Source organism: Bombus pascuorum, chromosome 9, assembly GCF_905332965.1.
Source record: "Bombus pascuorum chromosome 9, iyBomPasc1.1, whole genome shotgun sequence".
NCBI lineage: Eukaryota > Metazoa > Arthropoda > Insecta > Hymenoptera > Apidae > Bombus > Bombus pascuorum.
In genome coordinates this window covers 6,960,752-6,979,243 of record NC_083496.1, presented here as the reverse complement: position 1 = coordinate 6,979,243, position 18,492 = coordinate 6,960,752, and the positions used below count along the sequence as shown (strand labels likewise).

At 35.7% G+C, this 18,492-nt stretch overlaps 1 protein-coding gene across 1 annotated transcript in view; it reads left to right on the top strand.

Moving 5' to 3' along the window:
• Positions 1-18,492, top strand: part of LOC132910557 (uncharacterized) — a 252,870-nt gene that overhangs the window by 214,270 nt on the left and 20,108 nt on the right. Inside the window, exons 4-6 of the mRNA XM_060966329.1 lie at positions 13,194-13,316; positions 16,113-16,301; positions 16,652-16,758. Of these exons, the coding sequence (XP_060822312.1) occupies positions 13,194-13,316; positions 16,113-16,301; positions 16,652-16,758 (419 nt within the window). The remainder of the gene's footprint in view (positions 1-13,193; positions 13,317-16,112; positions 16,302-16,651; positions 16,759-18,492) is intronic.

Here is an 18,492-nt window from a genome sequence, read left to right as displayed (position 1 = left end):
TTTAAAAGTTGAGGATAATTGAAAAGCGGATGTTCCACTATTTCTAACGGAATATAATATCGTAATTTCCTACAGCTTCGTAGAGTTACTTAATAAGCTTAACTTATTTGTAGCAAATAACACGTAACAAATAACGTGGTTAAATCACACGAGATGTTGTATTATACTAATGAACGAAGGAATAAAAATTGTTCAACCAATGTATATTCTGAAATCCGGTCGCACCGACTTAATTGCCAGCCTGAGCGGCAGAGCGAATTATTTACCAACCGAAAAAATTCCATATTTTCATGAACTTTGCCAAATGGATGATAAATATGTCGCAAATTATCGACTGATGAGCAACCGGTCAGGTCAAACCGATCGGTCGATATCGCGTACCTCGAATGAATTAACGCTCAAAATGGAAGAGGTTTAATAGATCGATTGTTAGAGTAATTCAGCATCGTATTTGCACTTATAGAAACGTAAAGTGTGATGTTAGGAACACGGCGGTGGTAAGATCTTGTTGGGAGTGAAGTATTTCATCCGTATATTCCGAAATCAATATCGAATTTTTCGCAATGATCTTCCATTGAATCCTTTACGTTACCTTTAAATTATTTATTATTATTACGCTCACGTCCGCTGTATATATACAACGTTTGATATTAGAAGCAAAAGTCTCAACGATTGACACGAAAGTACGTATCAAGTATACTTCTACGAACATACCGGTGTACGACTGAATAAACCTCACAATCAACTACATCACGTGTGATTAAACAAAACGAAACATCGACTTCCACAGATTGCAATAAAAAGAAAAAAGAAAACTATCTGTGTGAAAACAGTGCAAATGAAATCAGAGCAACGACGTCAAAATTTCATTTGTTGGTCGAAACATCGATTGGAATATGGATCGTTAAATGGCGACGAGGAATTGAAATCATAGCAGCCTTTAAAATGACTGTGTTTTACAACGATGCCGATGACGCTTTCAATCCGTCGGACAAATACACGTCGAACAAATAAGCGTGACTAGAAACGGGAGCATCGATCCGCGTGTAATATTCACGCGTTATAATATCAACGAAATCACGTACCTACATTTAGGCGAACAATATTTCGTCGTTATGAGCTCCATTGATCCATTAGCCGTTTCAGTTTACCACGACGCGCAAATAGGAAAATAATGACTTGTATACTGTGTACAAGTATAGAGTGTGTTAAAACATCGTACAATTGCTTTATTTAATGCCATAAAAGTAACACTGTCAACTGTTTGCATTCGAAATCGCTGACAAATTGACGAAAGTAATTGGTTGTAATTTCTGAACTGGATGCATCACGGATACTGTTCCCTATTTAAAGCAAAAGCAAATTAATTTTGAACAAGTATTCTCGAAGTATAGAAAACTATGCTCGGGTTAACCAAATGGATCCTTCGTTACTTTTAAATGCTCAGAAAAGTGACAATACATTAGAACCTAGAATTATCTGTGACTAGACTACGGATTTTTATGTATTTATGGGGTATTTGAGTGTGCAAAATTGCGCGAAATGTACATAATATAAAAATATATATATAATGTCCGAAATACAGTGCTTTCTACGATACTTGGTAGGTAAAACTATTTTCCACTGAGATTCTACCTTTTTTAATTATATATTGAAAAGCATGAATTTATATAAAAATTCGTAGTCTATCTATGACATTATAAGATTTAAAAAAAGAAGCATATTTCGATTGTACATAACAAACAGTAAATTTTGTTATAATAAACGACTACGTTAGAATGAAATGTCGGAAGATTTATATACCTATTCTACTCGTCTAAAATAAAGAATATATCCCGCGCTCTGACGCTCAAACACGTATTTTCAAACTTTTTTTCGTATCAGACGTAAGATATTTTTCGAAAATAAATGAAACAACTAAAAACGACAGTATCACATTTGTTTTAACTTTAACGCGTCCAGCTGTCGTGAATACGAGACCAAACCAGGAATAACGTCTCCTGGGGACATAATTTTAAACCGTCATGCAGAAATTTTCTGCCCTTCTATAGAGCAATATTTTATAATCTGCAGTAGGACGAATCTGATCATCGATACGTCCAACACATCCGCTGCCATTTCGTTTACAGCGAAAATACGATCATAAAGTAAAGATAGAGTGTAAAAGATTTTTACCAAAACCGAAGATACTTCGAAATTTTGAATTTTTATGTTATCTTCTTTATATTGGATATCTAAAAGTTGCAGAAATTAAATGCTGCGATGTTAAAATGCGAAATCTTTGCTATTTATCGTATACCGGCGTTTCTCCGAATTTTACGAAAGAATTTCGAACTTTCTCAATTCTGGTTTTCTGAGATGCTTCTAGAAAAGGAATACCCTGGAAGTTTCCATTTTTTCGGAGGGAAATAAACGCGATCGCAAAATTTGTATCTTTCATTGTCTTTTTTTTATTGTGAATTATTGTTTTGATGTGAAAGGGAGGCAAAAAAGTGATTGTAGAAAAATAACTTTTAAGAGCAAATGCAAATTGAGTTACTCTTCGGAAGTAAAATATTCAGTGGATAAAGTTACGTGAATTATTCGTAATAAGACTCGAAATTCCTAACTGCTCTGTACAGTGCTGAAATTACATGATATACCATTATGCAGACGACTCGTACGTTTCACATTGTTTCATAATCCGGAGAATATAATTGGACGTGAGAAGTAGCGTGCAGAGGTCACTTCTCCATTTAGAAACGGTATGATGTGCGATTAATTAATTCAATTAGCTTAAGCCGCGACACAAGCGTCAAGATAAAGGTCCGTTGCCGAAGATATACCAAAATGGCTTTACAAATTTCTCATACCTGGTATTAGATATTGTTGAGTACATTTTCATTCAGATAGTTATTTAAATGGAGAGTGACTTGTTATTTAATTATTTAAATGAAAAACATCAAAAATAAATTATTCGTTATTTGAACAAGGCTGAATATATTATTTAAAATAACGAAATTAATTATTATTCATAAACACAATTTTGTTTTGTGCTCATTATTTCTTATTTACCGATCGTTGAACACATTTATTTTTACACAAATGTAACATTTCAATTAGAGGGATTACTGCAGATTGCAATTTGTAATTTTCACTTTCGAGTGATTTAATCGAATAGATTTAAAAGCAATTGTGAACTGCGATCTGTCTATTGAAAAATTACCATATTAAATTCACAAATCTTTTATTATACAGAATAAAACAAATAATGCAAAACTTGAAGCTATTTATTTATATATTATCTATTTTCCAATTAAATTCAGAGAAAAAATAAAATTTCATTTGCGAGTAAGAAATAAGAAATAAATTATATTTGGCATTGTGCAAATGACTTTTATTTAAATAAGAAATTTAATTCCTATTCTCTGTTAGAATATTATTTATTATTTAATAAATAAATACAATTTTGCCCAATACTAACGTTACCTTGTTATCGCGACAAATTATCATCAAATTACTTCATTTCTGAAACAAAATTTCTGAAATGGAAGTTTAATTGAATAATATTGTTTTAGCTGGTAATTCATAAAAAAAAAACCTACTTTTTTCACGATCATTTCACATTTACATTTACACGTAATATCTTATAATAATAATAAGTCAGCAGCATAAAATTAATTATTAAAATTTTGTATCATATATTCCACAATAGATATAATACAAAAAGATTAAAATTTTATATTAATTAACGCTTAATTAATTATTATTGTAGTATCGACATTTTAGATAGTCTCCGCTGCACGTTAATGTATTTTGATGTTAGTCGACCAAGAGGTTTAACCGCAATACAAGTAGATAATAACCAATGGGACTGTAATTAAATCCAATAATCGGATTTGTAGACGATATATCAATAAATGCAGAATGGCCGTAGTAAGTCACTACACGATTGTTAATAGTAGAATGCTTGAATCGTTTTACGAGCTATATGAAATACGAAATGTAATATACATGTACATCGAATTCGATACTGTTCTTACAAATTTTATTATATATCTGTATGTTATCTCAATATTTATTTCTATTATCCTTTTTCACTTTATTGAAGATGAAAATGCTATACGCACAAACACGAATGACAATGTGATTTATATATTTATTCATTTTATATTTAAGTACATCTTAGTGGTAAAACACATTCTAGACCGTATCTCTATAACAATTATTATAACAATTTCCCCAATTGAACATAATACATCTTATCAACGTATAAATTAATATAAATGAACACCATCACGAAGCTTTAAAATTAATTGTCTAAAGTCGCGTAATTCCTTTTCCTTTTTTTTTTTTAATAGACAGAGTATTCAATTCTCACAGAGAATTCCTAGCAATTATGATGTCTTATTTAAAATGTATCTTCGTTTGATCTAGAATTCTTTCTTAGTTGAGTCTGTCATGTAGATTCAATGTATTTTAATGTCTTTTTAGTTTACAAAGATGATCTGATTTGTTAAGAAGCTGGGTGATTAGAGGATCGATACTGAAATTTCTTCTTTGATTATTCTTATTTCTAAATCCTTATGCGTGGTTTCGTTGATTACGTATCAACAGGCATCACCTGTAGTGCTAAGTCGACTGCGAATGTTTGTGCATTTTTAGATAATTTAAGACTCTGAAAATCTACAGAATGCATATAGTATACAAAAATATATACAATATCGAAAGTAGCGCTCTTACTATGACATTTAGTAGACGAAACAAATTTCTATTTAGATTTCATTCCTCCAATTATGATGGTGAAAATATAAAATTGCACAAACCTCCTCAGTGTATGATAAATAAACCTCAGACTAAAGTCATCGAAGGGCTCAACGTTAGAGATGCTGACTCTGCCCCACAGTCGAATCCTAAAGTCCATACACGTTTTAGTATGACAGTATACGTGTAAGACAGACTTAGACTTATACGTTTACCTTCGAGTCAATAGAACCGCTGTATTATTCCTCTCAATCGCAGGAAATCGAAAGAAAAATCAGAATCATTTACTACGAAAGTGAAAGAGAAAAGATAAAAAGATGAGAAAGAGGAATGTTATAGCCTACAACTCACTCTCCACCCAAAAAGAGACATCAATCGGCAATCTCATATGCCTTTCCCAACACACGTTCGACGGCTGGATAAAACGACCCGAAATTCCCTCACGATCCAGCCACTACGTGCATCGTCGTTAATTAACCATCGAAACGATCGACGAGGCTCGCTAATCCCGCGAAAGAAAATGACGCCTCGATCGGTCGTTTATGTAGGGAGATCATGAGATTCTCGTTTCGCGGAGGGGAAAACAGGAAATGAATAAAACATAGGATATTAGTCGACGATCAATTCGTTGGTAGATTATACCGTTTCCAGCCATTTCCACGGCGTAATGGCGTCGCAACGACGCGAAGCTATTGGAATGTTGGCGTTGTAAGAGCGGCATTCGCGGTGGCCCGTTAGCAGGCATTAGTATCGCGGCATCGGATGCTAATCGATGAAAACAACGCGAACGACAGGGGAGGTTGGCCGTGGCAGCGGTGGAAACGGCGCTGTTTAACTTTCCCGATTGCCTAATAATTTAACGCTGGGCAACGGGCGAATGCGATGCAATTTGCTCGACACACTGAATGAAATTAACAGTAGTCGCAGTTGAGCAAATCGGCTCGCGTACGAACGTTCCGTTCTGTAATGACGCGGACTTGGCTGCGATTGTGTTATACGCGAGTGTATCCGTGTGTGTATTGTTCGCGCAACGAACAGTCGATTCGATGCGGCTAGCGTTAACAATCGAATCCCACGATCGATTAACGCTTTTCATCGCGAAGAAGCTCACGTAAACCTATCGTTCGCCGATTGAATGGAACATCGTTGCTCTCTTTGGGCCGTGAAGGTGCATGTTAAAGTGATTTTCGGTGAAAGTGATAGATATTGCATTTTGTGACTTTCAAATAATCTTTCTGTGAATGGTTTCAGATTGTTTGCAGGTGTTTGAAAGCTTCCCTTCAGCGCTTTTTATTGCAGCGAATCAAACGTATCTCCATTTGTTGCCAATCAAATTTGTTACAAATATCTTTCTGGTAAACTGAACACAAATTCCAAATAATTCAAATATCGTGGGGCCTGATTTGTGGACCACCCTGTATACCTACGTGTAACACGTTCCAATCGAGTTGAAAGTTACGCGCATTCAACGATATACAAGATCATACTTCTAACAAACATCTAATTTAACTTATAGTTTGTAAGAGATACGAGTAACGCATCTGCTGAACAATTGATAATATTTTGACGTTATCTATCGAACAATTTATTTATTATAAATTCACGCTATTTTTAACAGGAAATGCGTAGGACAGAAGAAAGCAGATAATATAACGAGAATTTGGTAATATTTGTTAAGATCGCGGTGTGTAGTAAAGCTATAGTTATTGCTGACGATATTCCATGAGAGTGATAAGGCTTTGGTCCTGTCATGGAAACTACGATATTGACATTGAAGATGAATCGCCGTATTTTCGCCCTATTCTCAACGTTACGGTGATACCGTCTTTTCAGCTTTAGCTCGGATGCACTTTATATTTCGACTTTCCTTTATGCTTGGATCAGAGCAGACGCGTCGTATGTCACCCTGCTTTGTCCTTAAACTGGCAGCCCCTTCAGGATAATACGAACAAAATTGAATGAACGAAATTAAAATGTAGTTTGTCTTGGAGAATATGCAAGTATTTTTCCTGTCTATGTAATTACAGAAGTTTACTTTGAAGGAGGTTTTATCATAACCGATTCCCTTGATCTTCGGAGAAATTTTTAAAAATTGAGACGTATAAGGAACGTACAAAAATCTTTAACAAGTAGCCTAAATGGAATTTAGTGAAAAGTAAATTTCACTGCAGGGACACAATTTTCTATGATGTTCATATTAGAAATGGTAGAAAAATTGTAATATGCTTTGCTAGAAAGAAAGTATACTTCGTTATCTTTTCTTTTTCATATAAAGACGTAGGATACTTTAATACGAATTTTAACGTCATAATTCAAAAGTCATAAATTCACGAGTAAGATCAATCTAAAATATTAGATACCTATTTTTTGAAATAATTTTTCGTTAAATGCGTAACATGCATTTCATCATTTTATGGATTTTATTCGTAATAAATAATAATATTTATACCGTATAGTAAGTCAAATATAGTAAGTCATCTTATTGTATTTATAAGTATACAAACGAATTTTCTTTGTGTATAACAAACATTAAACATTAAAAATTCTGAATCTATTCATCTTGAACGAAAACGTGTCACATATTCGCTTACGAATTTGATGAGTCGGTTCAGTCGTTAATTGTGATTCCGAAACATGCTGGTTAATGTTTAAGAGATGGATGCAGCAATTCACGATCACCTAACATAAAATCAGAGTCTGCGATCTATCTAATTTATTTACACAATTTATGAGGTTCGAAACTTAAACCCTGCTAGACTTTTAAGTGGGGTAGTTCCGGAGTCCATAATACCCCATAGAAAGTCAACGAGCCCCAAGCGAATCCTCGTTGGTCGAATCGCAATCGCAGTGAAATATATATAGTCTTGCTGAAAACTCCATTCACGTTCCAACTTTGAGAGTTCTATTTGATGGGAAATATATTTCAGATTTTTGTCAATTTCCGTTTAGATCGATAGATATTTTTACATACGATATTGGCTAATCGTACATTTTAATAATAATTTAGTTTCTCTTCCATTTGATTTATTCTTTTTTACTTGGTTTCGATTAAAATCTGGAAATGTATGTAAAAATTTGTAAGACGTTTATTGAAGCAGTGCTTAAGTCAAGATCTCGCTAAATATCGAGGTTTATTAACGTAATTGATAAATAACTTTGAACAATCTTGCATAGTGTCTGCTTGCGATAAACATCTCGTAATTTCTATACGTATTAGGTCGTTCAAAAAGCGTCTTTCTTTTACAGACACCTAATCTGTCGAACGTTGTGATCTTTATTTTGATAGAACAAAATATATCATACGTAATTCGATAAAATAATATAAAACGGAAATGTTGTGCATCCATTATTTCCTTATAAAACGAAAGAAACTTTTCGGACGACCTACTATTATTAGATTCGTTTTAAACGACCCATCGTGTCGTATGCCATACAAAGAACAGTAATATATTAAGAAACATTTTCTAGTTTTACTTAAATACTTTCGCGTCAGACGCTGCAGGTATAATTGAGATACTCAAAGAGAAATATCATTTGGGGAAAAGCTTGGATGTTAAAAATCTTGTGAAAGAAGAAAGCTCATAACGAACCTCATTTTACATTCGCTTTATTCTGATGTTCGAGGACTACTAATGCGACATCGTACATCTGAGTAATTTTCATACAGTCTGTTCTTTTAATGCAGAAAGTGGCTGTACTTCATCATCGGTTAAATATTATTTCATAAAGATACAGGAGAAATTGGTTGAAAGTGAAATACGAAGGAACATTCTGCAACTCGAATTGGACATATTTTCGATTCATTTACGATTCTATAATTCGAACTAGTTGAGAAACATCGTCATCATAATGGCAGCCTAATTAATAATCGAACGATCTAACGCAAACATTCGCGCTTTTTCCCAAAGTGCTTCCAGCACGTCGCGTTGCGTCGCGTCGCGTCGCACAAAGCCATTATCGAGCAAAGCGTTGTAAAAACTTCGATAGAGTCGGCTGGATCGATTGCTCGCACGAACGACGAATAATTGACGCGCCAAGTTAAACAGAGGGAGGTTTAGAAACGCCGAAAGTACGATTGCTGGCACGCGAGCATTTGTTTCATGTTCGTGACGAAAGTATTTAATTAGTCTTCAATGCAAACTAATGTAATCTTCGCGAATAAATGCGATAAAAATTCGAACGTAAAGTTGTTCCATCGAAAACTTTTCGTTCTTAAAATTTAAACAGCACTGTCATACAAGTAAGAAACATTCGGTTATTTCGATACGAGTTCATGACTCGTGTAATCCTGCTATAAGAGAAAAATGCAGGAGAAATTATTAATCCCATGTCAAACTGATCTTCTTTCTTTCACTTTTAGGAATCACACTGTTTTTGCTTTCGAAGTTTAAACTTTTGAAATTTAGTTTAATGTAAATGTTTCGTTCACTCGCGGAGAAACGCGACACGAGGAAGCACGTCAACGGGAGTCGTAAATTGACGATTAGACAATCGACGCCGCGAAATGATCGATCCCCTATTTCGGTTAGGATAGTAGAGGTAGTTAAATTGAATATGACACTGATATAACAAATTATAAGTTACAGTTTATTCCAACAACTTTGTAATGAATATAGTTACACCGGTGCGTATGTATAAGTAAAGTAGGTGACTGATCTAAAGGTGGAAACCCGGTCAAAGGTGTTGACCGTTCGAAAGATGCAAAATCAGTGCCGTTCAGTGACGATGCTGTGGCGGAGGAAAGCTAGGGGTGGGTGTGTCTAGCGCACGGAACCATCGGATTTGTTGATGACAATTTTTGCTAGGAAAGTGCGGACAATAGAGATTGCTTCTGATTGGATAATAGACGGCTGGTGGACTAGGAAGAGTCTTAGCCACCCTCGAGAAAAATCGCTAACGGAAGATACTGAACGTGAGAGAAACTAACTTTCCCGAATCTTCCCGTAGTAAACAATAAACTGATAGTTCGGTCTGAAGGACCTCAGTTAGAATTTCCTAAGATTTAGATCCTTACGGCTATTGAGAGTATGTCGTGAGGATGTGCGGACATCTGCCCGCGACATGTGACAGAGAGTCGGCCGACGTAACAAGAAGAAAATTGAAGATGATTTTCAATTACGAAAATGTGATAATCTAATGAAATTACAAACGATTTCAGAAAAGGACTCGTCAATTGTGAATCGGTTGAGGTGAAGCGTCAAATTAGTATTTTCGTACAAGTTGCGTACAAAAATTATCGGAGAAATTGGACAGTTAAACTATAGAATTGGGTAGATAATTGGTGAAAAAGAAATATCGTTATAACCGATGAAACGTGGACTAGAAATTTTCTTGAAAAATTGTCAGTTGATGGAGATGAAGCGAAATTGACTAGGTTGGACTGGCTTTTAACTTTCGAATATTTCTGTCACACTGTGCATCGACGAAACAGTATTTACAAATTTATTTGATCACATTCGCCAGTGTGACGTTTAACTGTTCTTCAGAACGACATCGAGCGATCTATTTCTATCGGAGAAGTAAATTTGAAAAAATTACGCATAGTATAAGATGTAGAAGAAACATATAGATCGTCGTAATAATTACGAAAATTCGGTTCTCATTCGCCACACTTATTCCATGTTAGAAACATCTCTGAACTCTAGAATTTGACAAATGAAAGTTTTAGGAAACGAACGACTAACGTAGTTTGCAGCTTTAATAATCATTCGCTGGGAATTGCTCTTCGTGACAAATAAATTCGTTCCGTCGAAGGGTATATCGCGGAAGATTTGTAGACGAACGTTCGTCCCTTTTTAATCACGATGAAACACGCCGCGCTCTGCCATCTTCTTCTTCTACTTCTTCTTCTTCTTCTTTGCCCCCGCTCCTTCTTCTTATCCTATGAAACGATTCGAATCTGACCGAACGGAAGAGCGAAAGAGCAAGATAAAAGCGAAAAGAATTTCAACTATTAAATTATAGAAAATTACGCTTCCCTGGACGTCGCGATGTCGGACCCTGCTTTTTCTTCCAGTCGTTTCTCTCGCGCCAATCCTTTAACCCTCCGTTTCTCCTTTTATTATCTTTGATTCCGGACCAACTCCACCCCTTCCCGCAGGGGGTTATAATTGCGAACGGGGACCAAAGCGATCGTTACCCCCATCTTATCCCCCCTCCAGCCCTCCATTCCTTCGACGACCGCTTTGTTATGATCGGTCCAAGTTATAGTTCCCTTCGTCGGCGCGTTTCTCGATCGGGAATAACTGACCACCGCGTATTTTTCGTTTTATCTTCACCTGCCGACGCTCGTCGGAGGCTAAATTTATTTTCTTGTTGCTTCCATTCGATCGTGATTTTAACTGGTACCATTAAGTGGCAGTTATCGTGCTGCTCTGATTTATACTTGGAAATTACTTTTTCTCTTTTTTCAAATGTAGCTATTAGCTTCTTAATGAATTCTTAATGAACGTACAGGATTCGTTTCTTTGGCAAAGTGAATTTAATTCGTCGAAGGGTTCAGATTGGACCCACTGATTGAAACTGGATATTTGTAAAGTTTGATATACTTGGATGAAAGTTAGCTGGACAGTGTTATTCGGTGTTGAGTGATCGCAGAAAGAAATTAGTTTCTTTTTTTTTTTTTTTGTAATAAAACGAAGCAATGTTTTTTCGCTGCTCCTTCTCCAATCCTCTATTTTGTCATATTGTCATTAAGAGGAGAAAAGTGCAAGTAAGATATTGATATTGCTGAGACAGTTGATCAAACCTTCGGTCGATTAAATATTAGGTCGTCCGAAAAGTTTCTTTCGTTTTGCAAGGAAATAATAGACGCACAATGTTTTTTGTTTTATATTAGTTTACTGAATTATGCACGAACATAATAATAGAAATATAACGAAATCATACCTAATTCAATGAAATAATATAAAACAGAAATTGTCGTTCATCTGTCATCACCTTATGAAACGAAAGAAACTTTTTGGACAACCTAATAATTGATGAAACGTAAATACGCATACGATGTTACATTATCAAAATGTTTCTTATAATTTTGACATTGAACATTGAACATCCATCAATCCTTTCGTGTTATCCGATCATTCGATATTATCGAATCATTACGATATTACATTACAATTATTATACTACGAAAAGACGAAAGAGCAACAGAAAAATAATCGTAGAATTCATAAACCAGAGTAAACATGATTTACTGATTCCTTCTGGATCATGCGCGTGCTTCTTCGACAATGTGACATTTTTTCAACTGGTTAGAATTTTCATTTTGTAATCTCGTTGTATAAATATTCGAGCAACGAATGAAATCGAAATTTTCATAATAACGAAATGTAGTGTAGCAGCAATCGATCAACAGTATCATCGGGCTGCTTGTTAAAACAACCCAGTCATCGGTGATTGGGATATCAAAGCAATTATTCAAATCGCGCGTTAATATCAACGTTGGCCCTAATATTCTCGTTAATATTAACGCATCGAACTAATTATAGCGAGCCACGTCGTGGCGATCAATTCATTTTCCCTAATCGCGTTAGATCGACAGAAACATTATACGAAATGAGTGGGAACCAGACGCAAGACAGACGTTGAATATCAAAATGCAAGTTCGTGTAATTAGTCGATCCGCGGCGTGCTCCCGCTTTGCGTTTCACTCGAATTCGTTCTTTATTGTTCAATCGCGTGTGTCGCTCGACTAATGATTCGTTGCAATTCGGCTAATTAGTTCGAATTCGCTGTCAACGTGGATAGAACAGTAACAATTTACGCGTAATCGCATCGCATACTTCGATACATGACGAAGCAACTTTTCTAAACTGTCTCTTTCTGATCGTTTTTATATTTTTATGAACGTAAATAAAGTAAGAAAATCTAAATGTTCTTTAGTCCTGAAACTTCACTTTCCAAGCAAATCTTTCATTTTACGTACAATTTATCCGCGAAAATAAGTCAGGATCGCGAAATATCAAACGTATACGGTGGATAAGAAAAATGTGGCAAAAATTATAAAATAAATTTTAAAGCCAAACACGAAAGTCCTCGATGAAAATTTATGTACAGTGATTTGCATTAATATTCCGATGTTTCAAGAATTTTCAACATGATTTATCTCGTTCTTTCTTTGTTAGTAAAAATACGTATATTAAATAAATAGAACATATGTTTCCATCGTATAATATACGCTTGTATGTTTAATTCTGAAGTATATTTCTCTATATTCAACAACGATATTTGTTTCAATTTGTTAAAAAAACAGTCAGCTAGTTAACTATTATAAACAAACGCGTACAACAATAGCGTCTGGCACATGACAATGTCCGGATATTAATAGGGATCGCTGTATTTACATGAGAATTTCACCGCAACGCTCGTTTATTTCTATCCGAAACTTTTTCAATTTTCATTTTCTCGTCAACGATGTTTTCAACGATGAATATTTTCTTCATTCGCAGAGCACACCTGCAAGGACTTCCGATGCACCCAGAACGAATTCTGCATCGAGACGGACCTCCTTTGTGACGGCGTGAATCATTGCGGCGATGGCTCCGATGAGGCTATCTCCACCCTCTGTGCCAGTAAGTTCTAATTACCAGCGATTCATTCTAGAGACCCTCCCCAGCCCAGCGGCAGACTGCGGCTCTTTCATATTTCAAATGAAATACGCCACCGGCAAATTGATTTGTAATCGAACCGCGATCGGGCGCGGCGACGAGGAAACGCCGAATTCTTCCTCGAAATGCTCAAATTAAATTTCCACTGGTATCTTTCTTAACACTGTAACGATCGGCGACGCCACAATGGCATCTTGTGAGTTTCAGCGATTATTCGCGTTTTGTAAATTCTTCGCAGAATTATCGGCTCTTGGTGCAAGTCCCTCAAGTTACGAAAGTTGCCGGTCGTTACAATGTTATTCGGATTCGTAAACTCGAATTTTCCATACACGTGATATTAGGTTTTCTTTTTACTTTCAAACGAAATCTAAGAACGTGGCAGTGTAGTTTTCAGGCAGAAACTTGTGCATATGGCTATCGCGAAAATATTATAAATAATATTTATTTCGTCGTAGACAAGTTTAATGATCACGAACTTGATGTTAGATGGAACTACGAATAAGATGATATCACGTTGAAGGTTTTCTTAATTGCAATTGATTTTTGGTCATAACGATCGTCGTAGTAATATCCAGAATAAACTGATAATTTGTTGTGGTTCCGTACAACGGGAATTTCAAAGAAAAACGAAATATAGGAAAACGATAAAACAGCGAATAGTGCAGGTCAGCGTTCGCCTTTTCACGGCAAGCATTTTAATCAATTTCTGTTCCCGTCAATCGACGGCATTTCATTCCTTTTGTGTGGCAAATCTATTTTAACATGAACCCTATCGATTATGGTTCACGTTTCAGACGATTGATTGAAACAGTCTCGTGTTAATCCTATAGTCGAGTGGTAGTTTATTCGAAAGTATTAAAGGAACTTAATACGCAAGTTAATTATTTTATGTTGATTAAGTATTACAACAGCAAGTGTTGTATATTGTACAATTCGTATTATTTTCAGAGGAAAATTCGATTATTATTATTAGCTATATCTTTCGAATCATTTTTATTTGGCGAATAAAATCGATTCTTCTTTCACATACTCCATCTTTTTCTTATTCGTTATATTACAAAAATTCCATCCATTCGAATATTTCGTTACGGAGCGTAGAACGTCAGTGTGGTTTACGTAAAATTTCTTTTTTTTTTTTATCGTTTTCGCGATGGTAATGGCATGTCACTCGATTCCTAATGATAAAAGGTATACAGGACACGCTATCGATCTCTCGATTCAACGAAACTACGTGTACTTTTCGTTGTCAGAGGGCGGTTTCTCTGCCGGCTGTTCTCTTGAACACATTGTACAACGCCCAAGGGAATTAATTCTCTTCCGTTGTCAGTTGACTTGGCACCTGGCAGCAAGATGAACTGCCATTGCTGTTTTAATCGGGAAAGGGGAACATCTCCGCGCGTAAATAGCTATTTTGATGGTGAACTTGATGTTTGAAAATTAAAATAATGAAAAATTTGAATATTCGTCTGTAGATACGTTACAAACTATACAGTACACACTTTCGTCTTTTATCAGTTGTTCGCTAAGATACCTGGGCTTACGGATTTTTATTGTAATAATAGTAAATAACAATAAGGAAGGTCGAAGATAGATTTTGTATTACGTTCTTCGAAATGTAGATTATTATTCAGAATTTTCTCTTTAATATCATCTTACAGAACAGCAACTGAATGGAAGATGAAGTTACACTAAGGGGGTAGGAAATAAATTGTGTTTTTACTCAATTAGGTGAATACTACATACTTTTTGCAGAAATTACGTACTTTAACATAATCTATTATGTTACTGATTATTTTTCACACGTTTTCATTTTTCTATAAATAGCTTAGACATATATATGTTTATAGATCATTTAGAATTATTATATGAAACATAGAGAATTATCACAAAATTAATTGCAATAATATTTCCATGGCTGATCATATGAAATAAAAACGATACAATAATTTATCTTTAATTCACCATTGTATACAGGGTGTCCTAAAATCTTGGGGACAAACTTTAGGAGCGTATACTCATCAAAACAAACAAAAAGGTCTTAACAAACACGGCTCGAAGAACCATTTGTTTCAGATTTACGTTTGCTGCTTCAAGTCTCTAAGACAATATTTAAACACAAGGTTTCCCTGAACGTGGATTGGACGTGCTTGGCCTGTGACATGGCAGCCTCGTTCACCCGATTTAAATCCCTTGTACTTCCATCTGTGGACATTTAAAAACCTGGCGTATAACAACCCAGTTGCTTTGTCAAATTAATCGATACAACGTGTTAAAAACTGTTGTCAAGAAGTAAAAGAAATTCCGGGCACTTTGTTAGTTTTTATTATATCGTTATTGATACTGTTGGAATATGTGTTACGTTCTGAAAAAACGTATCCAAGTGTGCATGTTGAAATGCGTGCGCCTATTGAAAAATAAACAAATATTCATTTCAACATTTTTCGAAATTCAACCGTCGTGAAACCGAATAAGAAGTATGTTTCATTTTTTCTCAAACGACAACCGTATCTTTGTATCCACTAAAATTTCACACTCGAGATTCGGCATATAAATTTCCCATTAAAAATAAACAAACACGTGTTTCAGCGTTTTTCGAAATTCAGCTTCTGAACGATGCTCAAACAGAGGACAATAAACATAAATTCGAACACTGCGCGGGCGAAGCCACGGATGGTCAGCTAGTTAGAAACAAATTTGTCAGTAGATCATGTTGTGCAATTTCGTAGTAAACAACATCGGTTTCTCTTTTCTGTATTTCAGACACCGAGGCATCGACGATCCTGGGCATGCAGACGATCTGGTTCGTGGTCGCGCTCGTTTTTCTGATCCTGAGCGTGGCAGGCCTGGTCACAGCGGCGGTCCTCTGCTTCTGCAGCCAACGCGCTGCAACCCCGAGGCATCCCCATAACGCGCACAACGCCCAGACTCATCCTCCAGTCAGCTTCCCATGTGAGTCACAAAAAGCACACTCGTTCGCGTCTCCACGCGGCCCATTCTCCTTCTTGTGTCGTTGCTTGGTCGTTGCTTGGTCGTTGCTCGATGTGCATTCGCCCTTCCGTTCGACCATCAGGCAGTCCGCTGGATTATTCACCCTCTACCCTTTCATTCTCAGTTTTTCGTCCCTTCGACAATGAAATTCTCTGCGTTTCACGAGTCGTGCGGGAAAGTCGTGGAGAAGAGAGGTTGGGCAAGCTCCAAAACGATTTTCCTCGATCCTCTAAACTACAAGAGAATTGAAAACGCAGGTGGCGGAGGCCAGGCTTTCGTGTATTTTCTTTTTTCGAGGTTTTTCGTTCCAGTTCGTTTGCGTTTGTTAGAGAAGCAGGAAAATCGCGAGTTGCTGGCGGGTAAATCGAGATGCCTTTTATCTAAGGAATTGCAGATCGCGCGGAGAAAATTGAGTAAGGTGAACTCAGCGAAAATGTAGATAAAGAATACGAGATTTGATATGGTTACGAGCAAATTGATTTTTAAAGGGGACGAGTAGCAAATGTACAACTTAAGAGGATAAATTGTTTTCAGTTGGTTTTTAGTTTTCTTCTCGTTGAAATTAAACTACGTGGTTACTCTATGATTTAGCAAACAGTTGCGTTTGTTTTGTTCACGCTGAGTAACCATTTTTATACCCTTCATGTTGCTGCTGGTGTTTTGAAGGATCTATAAAGAATCAGATTTGATAAATTGCCTGGTAGTTGGGAGTCGTGTGAAAGAAAAGCCATACATTACTCCTCGACAAAAATACCACGACATTTCTTAACCATCTATTACGCTATACATACAGCTTGCAAATTGCATACTAATGTCTCTATGTTTTTTAAACGTAATTTTATTTCCTTTCCATTGTGCCATTATGCCTCGTACTTTGTTAGTCCATCATCCTAGCTCCGCTCGATTCACGTAAGTACCATTGTTAATTCTCAAATTTTAGATCAAAATAGGAAACTAATAACTGCGAGAACAAATCTTGTCTCCTAAGTCGAGAAAATTTTGTTTATGGATGTGCAAATTTTTCAGAGAAAATCTGCTGAATTTTCTCGAACGAACTTGAACTTTGACAGGCTTTTTGATATTTGCAAAAGTACACCAGTTCTTCTTTTAAAAATCAAGAAATTGGATTTTTATTTCATTGCGACGTACCATTCTAGTTTTATTTTTTATAATAATTGGAAATAAGAGGGAGAATGGAGCCACGTTCTGGAGTATTAATTTAATCTCTGACCGGTTGAGCGAGATTACGTTTAATTAGCTTCTAAGACATGCCTTGAGACGGGTCGAGCCAATAAATGAAGGATGCACGGCCGCGTTTGTAGCTCGTAAACTGTGTATAATTCGACACGCTGAACGTGATACAGAAATAGCATGCACAGTTTTAATGGTGCATCCCGTATTAATTCATCAAAGGGGCGACTAATTAGTTTGGCGCAAGATTAATTTATCAGGCACGAGGAGCTAAACTCGATGAAAGGTCACGCATGAAAGCTGTTCGTAATTCACGTGGAATATTTAATTTTTTCGATGAAAGGACTAAATTGAAAGGATCAAGGGATCCTATTATACATTTTGTTTCGGTGATTTATCTTGGGTGTGATTCCAAAATTAAATTACCTTCGAATCTAAAGTTATTATTAATTTACGGCATATTTGACATTGAGTGAATGAAAAATACGCTTTAACATCGATAATAAATAATAATATTTAATATTAAAGAATAAAGAGACTGTTGATTATTTTTACATATATATTTTAATCTTCTGTTATTTATTCGATCAAGTTTCATTAATCGAATTTCTTTCACAGTATTATCGAAGAAACGAGAGTGTACAAATAATAATAGAGACAAAATGAAAAGCGATACTTTAAAATTGCTTTCCATAAATCAAATGTTCATGAAAGATGAATGCATGAAAGCAACACAATGTTTGTCCTCATTAACGAGCCAAATGAAATATTTGTCTCTATGTTTTTTCTTATTTCTATGCCTGTCACAGTGCTATAGTTTCAATTTTACGTATATGAATTTTATCTACGGTATTCTCTGACTTGGAGAGTGGCATTTGAGATCTCAAAATCACAATCACGAATGATAAGAAACTGAATCTCCTCGAAACGTCAAACATAAATCGAGCGATGTATTTCTAAT